Genomic DNA, 20,659 nt, shown 5'->3' with positions numbered 1-20,659 from the left:
CAAACCCATTGGCTGACTGACTAACAGCTCATCTGTTCCAAACAGCTAAAGTTACTTCCTCTTTGCTCTTTAAAGACCCCCCACATCACACCAACACCCTACAACACACACACACTATATGTCTGTCTGTGTGTACGCATACTGTGAACACCAGTCAATGCTGCAATTTTATTCTGTTACTGGCAATGAAGTTTAATTAGTAAAATGATGTTTTCCGTTGTTTTTCTTTTTGCTGAATATAATTGTCCCATTGTTCATTTTCCCAACAGTCATGATTTGCATAATAGTTATGGTTTTAATTAGGCCTAATTGCAGGTAATTTGCATCCTGATACTTTTTAAACTAATCTGTAGAGTTAAAAGCATTCTGGTGCTTTGATCTTACAAGTCTCCTGAACGAGCTCCCAGGGACATGATTTGATTGAAGTACCGGCTGTGTGTATGTGTGTGTGCGTGTAGCTCACTCCTCCTACCTCCTCCAATGTTCCAATGACCCTCCTCCTGAAAGGAGATTTGTAGAGCAAAGACTTAAGGGCATCTCCTGTCCCTCCTAGTGACGACCGCTACTCTGATGAACGTTGATACTGCTGAGCATCGCCACTGATCACAACCATCTTTAAATTGTCCATTCTTCCTCCATCTCTTATTCTCTAGGCTCTACTGTAGGTTAATCATACCTCTTCTTAGCGGATTTTCCCAGCCCTTAGTCTGGGATCCATTAAACCTAAGCATGGATGGATGGACCATGGGCATTCCTGAGCAGCAGCTCCCAGCACTCATTAACCCAGACAATGGCAGAGATTATCATTCATTTCCGCTGGCCTTCTCCTTTAGGCGTCAGGCCCACATCCACTCTTCTAATGACCGTCCTTAGGGGCCCTCCCCTGGGAGACACAGGGCCCCAGTCAGGTCCTGGGTTACACAGAGGTTAGCACGTGCAAACATCAGGACAACCAGAACAGCTGCAATACCACGACCCTCTCCATCACCCACTGTCACATCCATAACACACACACACACTTACACACTTACACACAAAGACTATAAGATCAGGGTGTAATTAACCACCTGTGGGATATATTGACAGACAGTGTGGTGGTCACTGTTTTGTATCTGTCTGTCTCACTCAACCTATACCCGCTCTAACCATCATACACACACACACACACACACACACACACACACACACACACAACACACACACACACACACACACACACACACACACACACACACACACACACACACACACACACACACACACACACACACCAGCAGCCAAGCACCGGATCAGCGCAGGAAAGGCTGTTTGGGCTGAGGCAGTGCCCACCACTGAGCCTTTTTCCATCCTGCAGGCTGATCCTCCGGCCCCGGTCAGTCTGCTGGGCCTGGGTCATGGGGGACCATTTTTACTGCAACACTGACCAGGTGATTAAGAGACAAAGGAATATCCAGAGTTTCCACTGTGAGAGAGGAAAACAAGCCTCTACATTCAGACTGAGAGGCATGGTGCCTTGCATGCTGACCTGGGCTACACCACTGTGTTGACTGAGCTGTTTGACACCAGGGTAAATACAAGGTTAGTCACAGACCTATGCACTGTGTGTGTGAATGTGTGTGTGTGTGGCTGTATGCAAACACTCTGACACATAAAAAGAAAATCCCTCCTTGAAGAGCCTTTTGTGAATCTGGCAGGTGATAAACCATAGGCCGATTATTCATGGAAACGGCTAAACCATGAACCCTTCAGTAGAAGTCTCGTTCTGACCAGGCAACTGTAAATGGTCAAAGATAATTTTGCAAGCTTCTGGAGACAGGAGAAGACAGGCTTGGGGCTGAATGAAGGAGAGAAGAAGTTTGTCTTGTGTGACATGGTTTCTCATGGTGTTGTGAGGGATGACTGTGTTTACAGGAGCAAAAGGAGGCTTTACTCAGCAAACAGCAGAACACATCAACACAATGCCTATCAACAGCCCTCCTAGTCCCTGACACTAGGTCTCTCTCAACACCTCTACGTAGCCAGCCGCCACTCCAAACACTGTTACCATGGAGATGTCAATTACTCTAAAGTTCGTCTGAGATTTGTTGCAGCAGAGTGCTGATCCAACACCAACTGTGAGAAAGTCTCCCCCCTCCAACCTCTTCTCCAAAATCACAAATACCCAGATAAATTAGCACAGGAGATAGATGCAAGGTTGACAACAGAAGCTTTCCGCTGATCCTTCCCTTACACCAAATGTTTCAAATGTTGCTTTGTACTTTGAGAATTCACCAGGAAGCAGGGAGGTAGGTAATCACATCATCTACAGGTATATAGCCTATTCGTCATCACTCTAAGGGCTGGGAGCCAACTGCCAACCCATTGGAAAAGAAACAAGATCAGGAATTGCAAAAACACTAAATGTATACTGTCACGACTTCCGCCGAAGTCGGCCCCTCTCCTTGTTCGGGCGGCGTTCGACGTCACCGGCTTACTAGTCACCACCGATCTATGTTTCCCTGTTCTTTTTGTTTTGTCTTAATTATACACACCTGTTTATGATTCCCTGATTATGTTCATTATTTAACCCTCTGGTTCCCTGTTTGTCTTGTCCGTGATTGTTCATGTTTTGTGGTTGTTGGAGGAGTTTCTCCCAACCCTGTTATTTTGCTGTGGGAGAAGTTTTATTGTGGTTTTTGAGTAAACACGTTTTGTTTGCACTCATCCCTGTGTCCTGCGCCTGACTCCGATACTTCTCCAAACGAAAGCGTTACATATACAGCATAAATTACCATCAATTTAAAAGCATTACTTTTGTAAACATTCCTGGCATGGGTCTTCCAGTCATGGCCCAGGAGTAAAGTCAATGTAGCACATCAAGCCTTGGCTGTGGTAATGACCTAAAACACTGAAACCGGGCCATCTCTGCCCATCTTAATGAGCAGGCGCTTTTACAGACTACTACTCTGGGACCCAGTCCTAAGGACCACCACGCCAGGGGTACGGGCCAGTTAGACCAGTTAAATACTGTGAGTTATTTCCAGACAACCACCTACTGGGTAGTGGTAAAACCAAACAGAAAGGGAGAGGAGCCAAGAGGTTTGGACTGGAGGAGAATTTGGGGAATGTTAAGGCAACTGAAAGGTTTCTGGAAATAACTAGTCATTAGAGTAACGTTATCCCCAGTGTTGGTTGCTGGGGGTTTTCCAATCTGGAATATTGACATGTATCAAATGTATTTTATTAAGCTCTTTTTACATTAGCAGTTGTCACAAAGTGGTTTACAGATACCTGCCTAAAACCCCAAAGAGCAAGCAATGCAGAGGCAGAAACATAGTGGCTAGGAAAAACTCCCTGGAAGGCAGGAACCTAGGTAGACGGCTAGAGATGAACCAGGCTCTGAAGGGTGGCCAGTCCATGAGGTGAATGGTAACAGTTCTTCTAACCCTTTTTGGTTCCAGGTGGAAACCTTTTGCGTTCCATGTAGAACCCTCTGTGGAAAGGGTTCTGTATTGAACCCAAAATGGTTCTACCTGGAACCAAAAGGGTTCTAAATGGAACCAAAAAGGTCATAAAGAGTTTAGATAGAACCTTTTTTTCTAAGAGTGTAGATACACTACAGAAACTTGGTTTGACCAGGCTCTTGGAGTTCCAGTCAGGGTTCAATTCCATGTTTGATCCAGGCCTTTCATCTGATATTTTATTTATTATTTTACCTCTATTTAACTAGGCAAGTCAGTTATGAACAAATTCTTATTTACAATGACGGCCTACCCCGGCCAAACCCTAACGACGCTGGGCCAATTGTGCACCAATCACAGCCAGTTGTGATACAGCCTGGAATTGAACCAGAGCCTGTAGTGATACCTCTAGCACTGAGATGCAGTGCCTTAGAGCGCTGCGCCACTCGGGTGCCCGAGTGATCGAAATCACTGTTGTTTCATATTATTGTTGACAATGTTGCTTAACCAGCTAATCCGTAGATGTTGCTTTAGATTATCTTGTGTTGTTACAAAGTCATGAATAACTTACATGTCAGGTCTTAGAAGTGCTCTGACACTGGTGGGTGAATGGCCTGTAGTGTGTAGCAGTCCAGTATCATTAATTAATGGCCTGGGCAACTCGGACAGACATCCTTACAGCTCTAGAGATGAGAGGAGTGTCTCCCTTAGCCAGATGACTCACACTAAATTCTTCCGCTGCTCTGTCGGTCACCACGTACTTTAGTCTGAGACTGCCATCATTGAAGTCGCTTCTGGTGATGAAGGGCACGAGAGGTGTTGTACAAAACAAAGTCATCAGCGATTGGATCGTCTCTAACCAATCAGAGTATCAAAGCCAATTGTGAATTTTCCAACCGCGCTTTACCCACGTGTGCTCTGGCTCTGGCCCAACCCATTGATTTCTGGACCAATCAGACGACCCCTACTGTGTTTGCGTTTGATGAAGGGTCAGGGAGGTACTCAGATTCAGACTCATTGCGGAGAAGAAACTAACGTCTGTGGGCGGGGCGTCGCGTTACCCAGCAAGGAGTCTGGGTAACCAGGCAATCTCCATCCTCACAGAGGTGTATTATTCAGAGAGCACCAAACCACCCCAGTAAAGGTCTCTGCACTGACACACCAACGTGGACTCAGGCAAAGACGTAACATAATAAATGACATTTGTGACACTACAATTAGTATGATATGTTACGTTTCGTATGGTATGTATTCATTTGTGATTAATATGATATGTTACGATGAGAAAAAATAAGAAACCCGCACTATGATATGTGACGAATTGCAATTTATACATGTTCCGAATTTGCAAAACATACGATTATGTTACGAATTCCAATTTGTTTTGGCTAAAGTTAGCTAGGTGGCTAATGTTAACTAGGTGGCTAACATTAGCTAATGCTAGTGGTTAGGGTTAGGAGTTAGGTTAAAGGGTTAAGTTTAGGGGAAGGGTTAGCTAACATGCTAAGTAGTTGAAAAGCAGCTAAAAAGTAGTAAGTAGTTGCAAAGTTGCTAATTAGCTAAAATGCTAACTTTGTCCAACCTTTCGATTGCTAGACTTTTGTGTTATACAAAAACCCATCCACCCCGGCCAACTACACTACTTTTGTTTTTGCCTTAACCTGTTATGGCTAGGGGGCAGTATTTTCACGGCTGGATAAAAAACGTGCCCGATTTAATCTGGTTACCACTCCTACCCAGTAACTAGAATATGCATATACTTATTACATATGGATAGAAAACACCCTAAAGTTTCTAAAACTGTTTGAATGGTGTCTGTGAGTATAACAGAACTCATTTGGCAGGCAAAAACCTGACAAGGTTTCAGGCAGGAAGTGGCCTGTCTGACAAGGTGTCGTTCTTCTTGTCTCTGTTTATTGAAGAGTGAGGATCTTAGCTGTCCCGTGACACTTCCTACGGCTGCCATAGGGTCTCAGAAGGCGGTAAAAAGCTGAATCGTGGCTTTGCAGGCTCTGGCTGAAACAAAGTAACACGTTTGGGTAGTGGCTGGTTACAGTACTGTGAGACTCAGGCGCGTGCCCGCGTCGACCGAATGCTTTGTTTTCTTTCCTCTGTTTAGCTAAAAGGAGATTCCCGGTCGGAATATTATCGCTTTTTTACAAGAAAAATGGCATAAAAATGGATTTTAAACAGCGGTTGACATGCTTCGAAGTACGGTAATGGAATATTTAGATTGTTTTTGTCACGAATTGCGCCATGCGCACGACCCTGATTTACCATTTCGGATAGTGTCTGGGACGCACGAACAAAATGCCGCTATTCGGATATAACGATGGATTATTTTGGACCAAACCAACATTTGTTATTGAAGTAGCAGTCCTGGGAGTGCATTCTGACGAAGACAACAAAAGGTAATCAAACTTTTATAATAGTAAATCTGATATTGGTGAGTGCTAAACTTGCCGGGTGTCTAAATAGCTAGCCCGTGATGGCTGGGCTATGTACTTAGAATATTGCAAAATGTGCTTTCACCAAAAAGCTATTTTAAAATCGGACATATCGAGTGCATAGAGGAGTTCTGTATCTATAATTCTTAAAATAATTGTTATGCTTTTTGTGAACGTTTATCGTGAGTAATTTAGTAAATTCTTAGTGAATTCGCCGGAAGTTTGCGGGGGGTATGCTAGTTCTGAACGTCACATGCTAATGTAAAAAGCTGGTTTTTGATATAAATATGAACTTGATTGAACAAAACATGCATGTATTGTATAACATAATGTCCTAGGGTTGTCATCTGATGAAGATCATAAAAGGTTTGTGCTGCATTTAGCTGTCTTCTGGGTTTTTGTGACATTATATGCTAGCTTGAAAAATGGGTGTCTGATTATTTCTGGCTTGGTACTCTGCTGACATAATCTAATGTTTTGCTTTCGTTGTAAAGCCTTTTTGAAATCGGACAGTGTGGTTAGATAAAGGAGAGTCTTATCTTTAAAATGCTGTGAAATAGTCATATGTTTGAAAAATTGAAGTTTTTGTCTTTTTGAGGAGTTTGTATTTCGCGCCACGCCCATCATTGGATGTTGGAGCAGGTGTTCCGCTAGCGGAACGTCTAGATGTAAGAGGTTAAGTAACTTTCTGTCTTATGTAAACATATCAAACGTGTCCCAGGATTTAGGTTCACTATGTTACGTCTAGTCTATGAGACCTGTCTGGACACACCCTACCATGCCTGGGGGACCCTCTTACTGACCCTCCCTGCCCGTTCTCATCCAAGAACTATGGGGTTCACAGTTTAACCGCGCTGACTCAAACCTATTGTAGCCTACAGGTATACAACAACAATGGAAACAACCGCACAAATGCACATAAAGTAACATGCACGCAAATGCACACAGTTACTTTCCATGGGCATATATCAACCAACCAACCACAACCATCTTACCATCTTGTGGTCCTGTGTGGCTCAGTTGGTAGAGCATGGTGTTTGCAACACCATGTTTGTGGGTTCGATTCGCACGGGGGACCAGTATGTATGAAATGTATGCATTCACTACTGTAAGTTGCTCTGGATAAGAGCGTCTGCTAAATTACTAAAATGTAAAATCTTACTACACACCGACTCAGCTGTGGAATACTGAATTTTTTTTGGACAAAATCTAAAATGGTCATTGATGATGTCCACAATGGTTAGCTCCCTCTGGTTCATCCGGCAGTCAGTGGCCCAACAATGCAACTTTTCAGCCCAAACTCCCAGTCAGCACAAACTGACCCTGACCAGTAAAAACAGTCCCACATACCTGGCGTGCCTGGGCTCACAGAACATTGGTGAAAGGAAAGAGTGGAGAGACAGGTGAATGGAGAGGAGCACCGGAAGAGAGCAAGCCATTACAACAAATCTACAACAGTAGTGGCCTTAGCCAGTAGTAATCACAATACCACCTAGAGTGCCTTTGGAAAGTATTCAGACCCATTGACTTGTGTTACGTTTCAGCCTTATTCTAAAATGGATTAAATAAATATAAAATCCTCAGCAATCTAAACACATTAACCCATAATGACAAAGCAAAAACAGGTTTGCAGAAATATTAAAGAAATAGAAATACTTTATTTACATAAGTATTCAGACATTTTGATTTGAGACTCGAAATTGAGCTCAGGTGCATCCTGTTTGCATTGATCATCCTTGAGATGTTTCTACAACTTGATTGGAGTCCACCTGTGGTAAATTCAATTGATTGGACATGATTTGGAAAGGCACACACCTGTCTATATAAGGTCCCACAGTTGACAGTGTATGTCAGAGCAAAAACCAAGCCATGAAGTCGAAGGAATTGTCCGTATGCCAAGCGTCACATAAGGAGGAAACCTGGCACCATCCCAACAGTGAAGCATGGTGGGGCAACATCATGCTGTGGGGATGTGTTTCAGAGGCATGGACTGGGAGACTAGTCAGGATTGAGGCAAAGATGACCAGAGCAAGGTACGGAGAGATCCTTGATGAAAACCTGCTCCCGATCGAACATCTCTGGAGAGACTTGAAAATAGCTGAGCAGCAACGCAAACGATTTAATCCATTTTAGAATAAGGCTGTAACCTAACAAAATGTGGAAAAAGTCAAGGGGTCTGAATACTTTCCGAATGCACCGTATATTACACAAGTACAAGGCCATTATAAAAGCCCATGAGATGTTTTCTTCAGCCATAACGGTACATCCAAGTAAAGATTATTTTTGTCTATATTATAGAATAGCTTTACTCAGCTAACAACTTTCAGATGTTTAATGATGGATAAACACAACTGGTGGAGGGTGTGTGAGTGACTAAAGAGGTCGGAACCTAACGCTATTTATTTCAGCTCACTAAGGGATAACCATGGCAAATAGTTAATTTGCAATAGCAAATTGGAACATACAATAGTGCTTGGTGTTTAAACTTTGGCAACAAAACCAAACCATTTGTAGGAACATCTGACAAGATTCAAGACAACAAACTGATCATTAAAGTCGGACCACAATCATACAATCCAACTTTGGCTTTTCGATACCACAATAAAACATAGGTTATGCTTCCATTGCCTTAATTTGCTCAGTGTCTTCACAATGTGTAACTTGGACTCACTTCAAGTATGATTATAGAGTACAGGCATCTCTATTCAGTAGAGCAAGCTGCTCTAACTACTTTACTATACATCAACTGATTACAGGCTATCAAGTGAAGCTGAACTACCCCAATCTTTAGATTTCTAATTGATTCAATTGTTTAAAGCATGTGCCCAACAATAGCTAATTGACTCTGTTGTAAGAGCTAAATGATGAATCAAATCTGTCCACTCCCATCCCACTCATGATTCCACTAGGTGCAGTCAAAAAGCTGACTGTTCTGTGTTTTACATACATTTCAACACTATGAGGTTGGAAAGATAATATGAAATTGTAACACATGTTTGAAAAGACCGGACATTTCTGCCTGTTTTGGTGGAATGGAGTTTTGGCCTGCATGGTGACATCACCAGGTGGTAAATTAGTTAATAGACCAATAAGAAAGAGAGTTCCAAACCTCTGCCAATAACAGCTAGTTTTCAGTTTTCCCCTCCCCACTCAGACCACTCCCAGACAGACACTAACCATTTGTAAAGTTTGTAAAGTCCTACCTTATAAAAACAAAAATCTGGACAGCTGTGATGGAAACAGGACGTTTCGATACAATTTAATAAATGCCAACAAATAATTTTTTCATTCGACATGGTGGGATCTTTTTGGATAGGTAAAATTAATTATGCTAGAAATGGCGCTATGTGCAAATACAGGACAATCAGAGACTTGTTCCGAAGCCACTCCTGCATTGTCCTGTTGGAAGGTGAACCTTTGTCCCAATCTGAGGTCCTTAGTGCTCTGGAGCAGGTTTTCATCAAGGATCTCTCTGTACTTTACTCCGTTCATCTTTCCCTCGATCCTGACTAGTTTCCCAGTCCCTGCCACTAAAAAACATCCCCACAGCATTATGCTGCCACCACCATGGTGAAGCATGGTGGTGGCAGCATAATGCTGTGGGGATGGTGCCAGGTTTCTTCCAGATGTGACGCTTGGCATTCAGGCCAAAGAGTTCAATATTGGTTTCATCAGACCAGAGAATCTTGTTTCTCATGGTCTGAGAGTCCTTTAGGTGCCTTTTGGCAAACTCCAAACGGTCTGTCGTGCATTTTACTGAGGAGTGGCTTCCGTCTGGACACTCTACCGTAAAGGCTTGATTGGTGGAGTGCTGCAGAGATGGTTGTCCTTCTGGAAGGTTCTCCCATCTCCACAGAGAACGCTGGAGCTCTGTCAGAGTGACCGTCAGGTTCTTGGTCACCTCCCTGACCATGGCCCTTCTCCCCCAATTGCGGTGTTTGGCTGTGCGGCCAGCTCTAGGAAGAGTCTTGGTGGTTCCAAACTTCTTCCACTTAAGAATGATGAAAGCCACTGTGTTCTTGTGGACCTTCAATGCATCAGACAATTTCTGGTACCCTTCCCCAGGTCTGTGCCTCGACACAATCCTGTCTCTGAGCTCTACGGACAATTCCTTCAACCTCATGGCTTGGTTTTTGCTGTCTGATATGCACTGTGAACTGTGGGACCTTATATAGACAGGTGTGTGCCTTTCCAAATCAGGTCCAATCAATTGAATTTACCACAGGTGGACTCCAATCAAGTTGTAGAAACATCTCAAGGATGATCAATGGAAACAGGATGCACCTGAGCTCAATTTTGAGACTAATGGCAAAATGTCTGAATACTTATGTAAATAAGGTATTTCTGTTTTCGCTTTGTCATTATGTGGTATTGTGTGTATTGTATTGATATAATAACCATCCTATCAAAGTAAACTTGGAGTCACGAGATGATATGGTGTGTGGTCCTCCCACTACTACTAGGGAAACCATGCAGTTTCTTAGGCTACAGATGAAGTAAGTTATGATGAAAGTGCACCGTGATCTTGACGCTCCTTTCCAATAAATAATGATGGTCTTATTCTGGTGGCATTATGATCGATGCTTGACTGTGTTTGACAAATAAAACTATTCTCGCTCTTATCCACAATAATCTCATCCTGTGTAGACTATACCTGCACAGCCTACCCACACCGTAGGCCTATCTGCGAGCTGTCGCACCTCCTAAGACCAGAGTAGGAACTTTTGCTAACGCAATAGTTGTTGTGACAAAACTATCGGTATTGTTGAAAATGTGATGGAAACATATTGAACTTTAGATTTGTATTCGGTACAATTGAAAAGTACATTTTGTGTGCACTATGACATGACACACTGATTTTTATCAGCAAAAAGTACATTTGCTGGGAACACACCACAGGTGGGAAAATGCGCATATTTTCTTTATGAGGATACTAGAGAGTATTTGCATGAAAATCTGTTGCCAATTGGATGGAAACCTAGCTACAGTACTTGAAAAATGATTGCTTGAGAAATTGCTCTTTTCTAAGAAATAATTTTCTTTTTGACCATTTTAACAGAAAACAATCACAGTAAGGTATTTAATTGTTACCCAGAAATGATTTCATATTGAGCTAAAAACGGCTGCATTGGACCTTTAAGGATGGCACCTGGCAGTCAGGATGGGAGGTGACTGACTGGCCGATTGACTGACAGTAGCAAAGGGAAGAAGAAGGTCCTGGAACATGTGTAACAAACCAGCCTTCTCCTGCATGTGTTCACAGATATGGAACCGGTCAAGATCAGGCATGTTTCCCCCAGACTAACCCATTAGACCTATTCCATTGGAAAAACCTTAGTTCCCGTGTTTGAACGTTGAAGTTGCCCAGAGGCATGGTTTGGCTGGTTCTACTTTTCCCCACCCATGAGAAGCAGTGGATTGCACCGTGGTGTAGGACAGGTAGGCATATGTTGTGTTAAAAAAAAATACTGTATAGAAAAAAAAGAGCCACAACCATAAATAATGCATATTGATACAGAACAATCAAATAATTATTGAAATACCATAACATTTATCCCAATGCATTCGTTTTCATATCTTGTTAGTGTCCTGTATATCAACTTTTAGTGCGTTTCATTGACTACGTGATATTATTACGCTGTAATAACGAACTGCCTTTGACCAATGTTCGTTCTTGTGAATTTTCATAGCATACCCTTTGAATTGCAAATTCATTTCTGGCACGAAAAGCTAAACCGAGACAAAACGTTTTGCTATAAAGGTTCGACCAATTTGAAACTTCATCCAACTTCAGCCGTGTTTTATGAGCGGTATTGTACTGTTGCACAGCAGACAGTCATGAATCGCGGCTACATTGTAACGAGGATCAAGAGAAAAAAACTTGTTCACTGTATCCGTCTAGTTTCGTTCCTCAAAACATACATTGACAATACACTGTACAATAGTAACTTGCTTACCTTGTCTCGGCCATTTTCCTTACATTATATGCGCAAAATGTTGGAAAAAGATGTGCGTTGTAGTAGATTTCCCAGCTAAGTGCAGTTCCACGTAACTACAGCACAGAGTACTGCCTCTCACCCCTGCCCTGTCTGTGTGAGTCAGACGGTCGGCGTTTCCCCCTCCTTCCCCTCCACTGAACTCCACCATGCCTCTGGGTTGTGTGGAATCTTATCCCTACAGGACTGGAATTGAACTGTACTCTCTGCATTTTGCAGAGAGTACAACTGATTCAATACACCATCTAGTGCCCAGACAGAGTAAACACACCACGGACTGGAGTCCGTCATCAAATAACCTGTGTGTGAAATAATGCTTATGTACTAGGCTAATAAAACAAGGCAGTTGTCAATCGATTTCAAATTTCTGACATGATTATAAACTGTATGTGCTAGTCATTAAGGCTTCCCAAACTGAAAGAACGAGCGACCCCTGCTGGCTGGATATGAAACAAGATCAAATGTATGGTTATTCAGAACCCAGAAAAATATGTTAGATAGTGCATGAACGTGCAATAAAGACATTGGCATATATGGCATGGGTAACAGAGTCTCCCAATCAAAGTTGGCAGGACTGAGATGAACATGAAAAATAAACACACCCCAGATTAAGTGAAGAGGAAACCTTGGCATTCAACACTTTATTCACAAACTAGTTACCGCTATCTACTGTTCACTGGTAAACCGAAGGAAACAAAAATATATGTATGATAAATCTATTTAACTGTACATGGCATTGTTATGATAAAACCTTCTTTCACATACAGTAGTCCCTTTCAAAGTGCTAATAAAAAGTTGTGTTGCTTCTTTTTTTCCAGGTGGAGAAGGGACTTGTTTTACATCATACAATATGGTACAACATTACTGGGGGGAGATTCAGTTTCCAGGTAAATTAGAGGGTGGTCCTTGCATCTTCATATCAGAAGACTATACTTACAGGTGTGAAACACAGTGCACAGATAGTAGAGAGGGCAGTGTCTGATAGATAATTAAACCTTTTGTTTTCTGTGTATTATAAAATATATTTAAACATTTACATTAATTGCAAAAACATACATTCAAATACATGCAGCAATTTTATATATACGTTAAGACCGCAATAGCACCATGTATAGCGAAAACAAAAGGACTAGTAACAGCCATATATTGTTATAAAGAATGCAACATTCGTTAAATACATTTATTTTTCCATTTATTTTAATTTCTACAGAAAATACATAAGGGAAACGTGTACAGTCTTTAGACCATGAAGTTACAGCTGATCATGACTGGGTGTGCTTGTTTTACAAACCAGCATGTCCTGAGTTTCCATAAGTGGTATTAGGCAACATTAACTGCCAGGTTTGCTGTACAGTCTGAGCGGATTGCCAAACCTATGTCCCGCCCATCTCTGGGACAAACCGGCTTGCAAAACAAGCACACTTTCTTTCTCTAAGGCCTTTGATGATGTCAATGACGTATTGGACTGATGACTTCATAAAAAGACTCCCAGATTAACCAAAGACACTGGACTAGTTAGATTCACATCAGATGACTGTCTTCAAATGCATGTTCTCTGATTGGACCGTTTTTATAACAGGTAATGCCATGGATACCAAGCTTTATGTAGGCCAAGCTGTAGAAATCTTATTAGTAAAAACTCTTGTTCTGTTCAACATCTGGACGTCAAAAACTCATTTTGAAATTTAAAAAAAAACAAAAGAGAATGAGTTCCCCAAAAATATTTGAATCGCATAAATATCAAGTCTCTTGTTTTTCATTAGAAGCATAATTAAACTGAAAAGAGATGGCACTTCGATGGCAGTCTCCCAGTTCCTACCTGCACTTTATCCCTAACCACCACTCATGCACTTTATCCCTAACCACCACTCATGCATGTTTGCCGCCATACTCAAAGGCAGGTTGCACTGTAACTGAAAGTGTGTGTGTTTGTGTGCGTGCGTTGCTGCAATCTCATAATTGATCATCTGCATTTAATAGAATTAAGGGTTTTTAAATGTTGATTAGTAACACACGGGTAAAAAACATGAAATCAATGTGCCACATACACTGAAGCTGCACAGTGGGATGGAATCACCACCAATGAATATAGCTAGTAGTAAAAACCTAAAATTAAAGTACACATGGCCACAATACAAAATATTTTTCAAAGATTCCAACGAATATCAAAAATCTATCAAGTTTCCTTTCCTCTCCCGTTCGTTCCCTGCCCCACAAACAAAAACCAAAGCAAAGTCCTGCATTAGGAAAATAATCATGTACTGCTGCTGCATTCGAGCCTAGAGGATCTCCTTGTGAAGTCTGTTGTGTGGTGGTGTATTACAGGAAGGGGCCAGCAGGGGGCAGTCTGCTGGCCTGGGCTATGACTGGGGCACTGGAGGGCCACAGTCTGGATTAAAGGGACAGGCTCATCCCGATATCAGCCTGGAGGTGCTGCTGTGGCATAAGGAGGAAGAGGGTGAGAGGTCAGGGTGGGGGACAGGCCAGAGGTGGCGTTGTGCTGGTTCAGTCTCCCTAAAATCTCAGGTGAGGAGGGGAGACAGAGAGAGAGAGGGGTCTTACAAGCAGTCATACAGGCAACCCATTCTCAACCTCCTGAACAAAGTCACTGCAGTCACAGTGAGCATGGTTCATTCTCCACCGGGCCAACCGCCTCCTCAACAACTCCTTCTCCTCTTCATCACCTCTCTCCCTGCTCTCCTCATCCTCTTCCTTCTCATGCAGAGTGGGATGGCCCTCCTCCACAAACTGGCTGAGAAGAAGTGGGGGGCGGTCCCAGTCTGAGCTGCCCTCCTCAGCTGGAACTAGGGGAGAGGAAGAGGAGGAGGGAGAGGGGGAGCGGTACGGCCCTCCATTCAGCCCCAGTGCCTCCCTCAGGACCTCGGCCCCAGCCTCTCTCAGCAAGAGAGCAGGGGTGGCCAGGGTGGTCAGGTAGATGGCTGAGGTTGATTGGTCCGTTGATGACACCAGGGCGTGGTCTCTTCCTCCTCTCCCCTCCCCGGGAATTACGTTGCTGCGGGGCCCGTTCGGCTGGTGGTTGAAGTTGCCGAGCAATGTGAACATCCTGTCCACGGTCCCGCCAAAGTTGTCCCAGTCCTCCAGGCTGACGTTGAAGTTGAGTTTGAGATCGTAGGCGTGCTCGTCAAGTCTGTACAAGGGTTCAAGTTCTGACCAGTCCATTCCCGTTCCCCCCACAGTGGGCACTTCGGACGGGGCCACTCTGGCCTCATGGACCCTATCCCTCCCAGCCTTCCCAAATCTGTCCTCTGATGAGACAAAAGCACACAGATAAAAACAGTGTCATCCACAGTAAACCTCTGGCACCTGTTATGTCTGTATCTCTTCTCGTCAGCGCCACGTGAATGGGTTGATGCTGTGATATTCACATCAGGCAACTATAGAGATAAATCATGAAACACACAAGCCATATGTACAGCAGAGTACCAGAAAGAGACATTATAAGAGATCATATGAAACGTAATACGGAGAAAAGTCAACCAATAGACAGAGATGATAAGATGATTAAGGCAGATGTGTTGGGCGGTGGGGGTGGATGCCGCCCTCTACTGGTGAGAAACAGTAGGACGGGGTGAGATGTGAGCAGAGCAGATCGGAAAAACATCCATGCAGACAGACAGGAGAGTGAGAAAGACATGGTTATTAACTAGAACTAGCAGAGATCAGCATGCAAGCCTGGACGAAGCCAGAGTTGAAAAAACTACAGAGAAGGAAGAAAGGAAAGAGAGGAAGAAAAGCTCAGTTAGAGGTGACTGGTGGCATCGTGAGGACCAGATGGGATGTCCAAACTCACAGTGATTTGGAGGTGGGCTTCTTCACTTTTGGCCACTTTCTGCGTTGAAACTGCCTGATGCACAAGCGACAATAAGACAGACTGTTACCCAGCCCATTCAAGCAGAGGAAAATAAGCCCTCAACCCTCTCCCAACCTCAGTCAGAAGCAGTGCAGAGACAGTCAAGCATTCGTAGTGTACCCCCCAGGTTAGAAAAGTGCCCAGTCCCCCAAACCAGCTGTCATGCAAAGATGCAGAGGAAAGCAAGAGAAACTGCACACAACACCAAAAACACCCTCGCCCCACACGTACAGTGCATTCGGAAAGTATTCAGACCCCTTGACTTTTTCCACATTACAGCCTTATTCTAAAATGTATTAAATTGTTTTTTTTCCCCCCTCATCAATCTACACACAATACCCCATAATGACAAAACCGGTTTTTAGAATTTTTTGCTACAAAAGAAAAAAGGAAATATCACATTTACATAAGTATTCAGACCCTTTACTCAGTACTTTGTTGAAGCACCTTGGGTAGCGATTACAGCCTCGAGTCTTCGTGGGTATGAAGTGAAAATCTTGGCACACCTGTATTTGGGGAGTTTCTCTCATTCTTTTCTGCAGATCCTCTCAAGCTCTGTCTGGTTGGATGGGGAGCGTCCCTGCACAGCTATTGTCAGGTCTCTCCAGAGTTGTTTGATCAGGTTCAAGTCCGGGCTCTGGCTGGGCCACACAACGACATTCAGAGAGCCTTGTCGTGAAGCCACTCCTGCGTTGTCGTGGCTGTGTGCTTAGGGTCATTGTCCTGTTGGAATGGGAACCTTCGCCACAGTCTGAGGTCCTGAGTGCTCTGGAGCTGGTTTTCATCAAGGATCTCTGTACTTTTCTCCATTCATCTTTCCCTTGATCCTGACTAGTCTTCCAGTCTCTGCTGCTGAAAAACATCCCCACAGCATGATGCTGCCACCACCATGCTTCACCATAGGGATGATGCCAGGTTTCCTCCAGACGTGACGCTTGGCATTCAGGCCAAAGAGTTCCATCTTGGTTTCATCAGACCAGAGACCAGAGAATGTTGTTTCTCATGGTCTGTGCCTTCAGTCTGACCACTCTACCATAAAGACTTGATTGGTGGAGTGCTGCAGAGATGGTTGCCCCTCTGGAAGGTTCTCCTATATCCACAGAGGAACTCTAGAGCTCTGTCAGAGTGACCATCAGGTTCTTGGTCACCTCCCTGACAAAGGCCCATCTCCCACAATTGCTCTGTTGGGCCGGTGGCCAGCTCCAGGATGAGTCTTGGTGGTTCCAAAGTTCTTCCATTTAAGAATGATGGCCACTGTGTTTTTGGGGACCTTCAATGCTGCAAAAAATGTTTGGTACCCTTCCCCAGATCTGTGCCTCAACACAATCCTGTCCCAGAGCTCTACGGACAATTCCTTTGACCTCATGGCGTGGTTTTTGCTCTGACGTGCACTGTCAACTGTGGGACCTTATATAGACAGGTGTGTGCATTTCCAAATCATGTCCAATCAATTGAATTCACCACAGGTGCTCCAATCAAGTTGTGGAAACATCTCAAGGATGGTTATTGGAAACAGGATGCACCTGAGCTCAATTTCGAGTCTCAAATCAAAGGTTCTGAATACTTATGTAAATAAGGTATTTCTGGTTTTTATTATGAATACATTTGCAAAAAAATTCTGAAAGCCTGTTTTTGCTTTGTCGTTATAGGGTATTGTGTGTAGATGTTTTATTTAATCCATTTTAGGATAAGGCTGTAACTTAACAAAAAGTTAAAAAAGGGAACGGATATTTTCCAACTGCACTGTATGTATTCTCTAAGTGTTGTGTATTTTGTTGATGTATTCTAGACCAAGCATGTGTACCATCTTTTAGGAATATTTATATGCATCTTATATAGTACTAATACCTAATAAATCGTTAAGTGCTGAGTGGTGTTCAAGTCAATGAGTAAAGATACCTGTATTCATCAAAGCTGCTTCGCTCTTTACCTCCTGAAGAAGAGACAATAGCAGTGGTTAGAAAACATATGAACAGATTCCTATCAATGAAGGCACAGAGACCTCGTTAAGAGAGGCTTTTAAACGCTTTAGGAAGAGCAGTCGTTTTAAAGCCAAAATGTTATCTGAAATTCAAATAAATACAAGAAAGTAGAAAAAAAGTCAACTGAATTGACTGAATTTCAACTGAATTGACCTTAATTAAAAGGAACAAAACACATTCCAAAGGGAGAGGCTGTAACTGTTTAAAATGCAGTTAAAGAACTGATACATGAGAAGTAATGCAAGAACAGAAATCCAGGCATGACTTGGGTCTGGTGGTGAGGATGATGGTGATGAGGATGCCAAACAGAGATCATTCGTCTGTAGTCACAACCCACAACAACCTGGCATAGTGTGTGTGTGTGTGTGTGTGTGTGTGTGTGTGTGTGTGTGTGTGTGTGTGTGTGTGTGTGTGTGTGTGTGTGTGTGTGTGTGTGTGTGTGTGTGTGTGTGTGTGTGTGTGTGTGTGTGTGTGTTACAGGAACTCACCCAGTTCCAGGTTGCGGGTGCGGGGGTTGCACTGCTTGTGGCCCTTGCAGCTGCGGAGCTCCATGAGTTGAACGTGGAGCTGGTTTAGGACGGTTCGGTCCAGCGTGTTCACAGCATTCATCAGCTACACGGAAAGAGAGAGAGAGTAAGTCCGGGTGGGTGAGAGAGTGTCCGGATGAGAGAGAGAGAGTGTCTGGGTGAGAGAGAGAGAGAGAGTCCAGGTGGGTGAGAGAGATGAATAGTACTGGTATTCATACTGGCTGTACTTGTCTAACGTCTCTTATATAATAGCTGATTTTCACTTTGCTATCTTGAAACAGGGCAACATGCTACGCGCTGGGCGCAGACGTCAATTCAATGTCTATTCCACATTGGTTCAACGTCATTTTATTGAAATGACGTGGAAACAACGTTGATTCAACCACTTTGCCCCCAGTGGGTAGTGAATGTTAGAAGGCATCTTTACAGAGGAGAGCTTGCGGTGAGGATTTGAGTACTGACCTGGTAGGGATCCGTGTTGAGGTCAAAGTACTCCAGGAAGCCAGTAGCAAACTCGCAGAAGAGGAAGTTGTGTGTCTCGTTGATGGTCCTCAGACACCAGTAGGTGTTGTTGTTGGCACTGGTGCAGGCACAGAACGGACCCACTGCAGACAGAGAATAGTCAATAATGCTAGTGTGAGTATGTGTGTTTGTGGGTGTGTGTGTAGTCTCTTACTTGTCCAGAAGGGGGCGGTCTGCCAGTGCTGGTTATCGTGGGTGAAGCAGGTGAGACCAGGCATGCTACAGGTGTCGTTGTTCCTCAGACGTTTCAGCAGCTTCCGCATCTTCTTCCTCCTCTTCTGCTCCTTCAGCAACCACGCCTTCTTATCCTGACCCTTCCTGATGACGTCACGCACACATAGAAATACACACATCACACAGTGGCACAATGACACATTCAAATACACACTGTAGATATGCAATCATTACACAGGCAGAAGCACACAAACCGTATATCTCCCTTTCTTATACACAAACCCACCCCCCTACCTGAATGGGTGAATGCCACCTCCTTTGTGCCTGAGCTTACTCTTGTACTTAGACTTGTAGCTGAAACACAGACAGATATTTACATAATTAGTCTTTATGACCATGGAGTAAACCTCTTCAAGTCTGGAAGACAGCCGTTATCTTCACTGTAAGTGCATCTAATGCTGGCGTTTAGTATGTGGAAGGATATCGGTAATAAAACTATGGATTTCTAAGAGGTTGTTTGGTCCTTACATGTAGTGGTTGCAGTCACACTCCTCTGGGCGGGCTTTCTTCAGGTGACCCCTAACCTCTCTTAGGTTCTTGATCTTTGTTTGCAGGGTCTCAATCTGACAGAGATGCAGGGCATTAGATAGAGGAATATCACAACAATGAGGGCTTCTGTAGCTCCGCTGGTAGAGCATGGCGCTTGCAATGCCAGGAGTTGGATTCCTGGGACCACCGGTATGTAAAATGTATGCAGACATAACTGTACATCGTTTGGAATAAAGTGTCTGCTGAATGGCATATGCAAAACATTAGGTACACATGCTCCTCCCATGACTGACTGACCAGGTGAAAGCTATGATCCCTTATTGATGTCACCTGTTAAATCCATTTCAATCAGTATAGCTGAAGGGGAGCAGACCGGTTAAAGAAGGATTTGTAAGACAATTGAGACATGGATTGTGTATGTGTGCATTCAGAGGGTGAATGGGCAAGACAAAAGATTTAAGTGCCTTTGAACGGGGCCAGGTGCACCGGTTTGTCTCAAGAACTGCAACACTGCTGGGTTTTTCCACACTCAACAGTTTCCCGTGTGTATCAAGAATGGTCCACCACCCAATGGACATCCAGCCAACTTGAAATAACTGTGGGAAGCATTGGAGTCAACATGGGCCAGCATCCCTGTGGAGCTCTTTCGACACCTTATATAGAGTTCATGACTTGACGAATTGAGGGTGTTCTCAGGGAAAAAGGGGATGCCAATCAATATTAGGAAGATTAGGACGGTGTTGCTAATGTTTTGTGCCCTCAGTGGATTACAACTCAGAGTGACATTCAACACAGGAACTGAATCTGAGTATGTATATAGCAGGCTATATTCAACTAATTAATAATTACACAATCATTGATGCTGTCTATAATTGTCATCGATTTCATTGTCAGTTATTGATTGTCATGACACAATCACTGTGACCACTGAAGATCAACTGCATTGAGGAATAAAACATCAGTTATGTGAGTGGCTGAGAAGACTCACCTCGTGATCGATGTGGAGTTTGTGGTCCTTCCAGGCCTGCAGGGACTTATAGATCCCTGTATCACACTTCACTGTGTCATTGGCCAGAATAGAGCACCTGAGGACAGGATACACACTGAGCATTTAGCCTAATCAATAACTAACACAACAACACACTCAACAT

At 43.5% G+C, this 20,659-nt stretch overlaps 2 protein-coding genes across 9 annotated transcripts in view; both read right to left on the bottom strand.

The window, feature by feature from the left end:
• arhgap46b (Rho GTPase activating protein 46b) overlaps positions 1 to 12,010 on the bottom strand; it is a 95,134-nt gene extending 83,124 nt beyond the window's left edge. The window contains exon 1 of the mRNA XM_014145896.3: positions 11,845 to 12,010. Within this exon, the coding sequence (XP_014001371.1) occupies positions 11,845 to 11,858 (14 nt within the window). The 5' untranslated portion in view covers positions 11,859 to 12,010. The remainder of the gene's footprint in view (positions 1 to 11,844) is intronic.
• A 486-nt stretch (positions 12,011 to 12,496) lies between these two features.
• LOC106572085 (extracellular sulfatase Sulf-2-like) overlaps positions 12,497 to 20,659 on the bottom strand; it is a 182,589-nt gene continuing 174,426 nt past the window's right edge. For 6 of the 8 annotated variants that reach the window (XM_014145901.3, XM_014145904.2, XM_014145905.3 and 3 more), the window contains 9 exons: positions 20,497 to 20,593; positions 19,488 to 19,582; positions 19,254 to 19,313; positions 18,940 to 19,103; positions 18,726 to 18,868; positions 18,225 to 18,348; positions 17,654 to 17,687; positions 15,695 to 15,748; positions 12,497 to 15,149 (listed from right to left, as the gene is read on the bottom strand). In XM_014145901.3, the coding sequence (XP_014001376.1) occupies positions 15,119 to 15,149; positions 15,695 to 15,748; positions 17,654 to 17,687; positions 18,225 to 18,348; positions 18,726 to 18,868; positions 18,940 to 19,103; positions 19,254 to 19,313; positions 19,488 to 19,582; positions 20,497 to 20,593 (802 nt within the window). In that variant the 3' untranslated portion in view covers positions 12,497 to 15,118. The remainder of the gene's footprint in view (positions 15,150 to 15,694; positions 15,749 to 17,653; positions 17,688 to 18,224; positions 18,349 to 18,725; positions 18,869 to 18,939; positions 19,104 to 19,253; positions 19,314 to 19,487; positions 19,583 to 20,496; positions 20,594 to 20,659) is intronic. The other 2 variants (XM_014145907.3, XM_014145908.2) reach the window with 1 other exon arrangement.

Source organism: Salmo salar, chromosome 15 (assembly GCF_965601325.2).
Source record: "Salmo salar chromosome 15, fSalSal1, whole genome shotgun sequence".
Lineage (NCBI taxonomy): Eukaryota > Metazoa > Chordata > Actinopteri > Salmoniformes > Salmonidae > Salmo > Salmo salar.
This window is presented reverse-complemented; position numbering and strand designations above follow the sequence as displayed.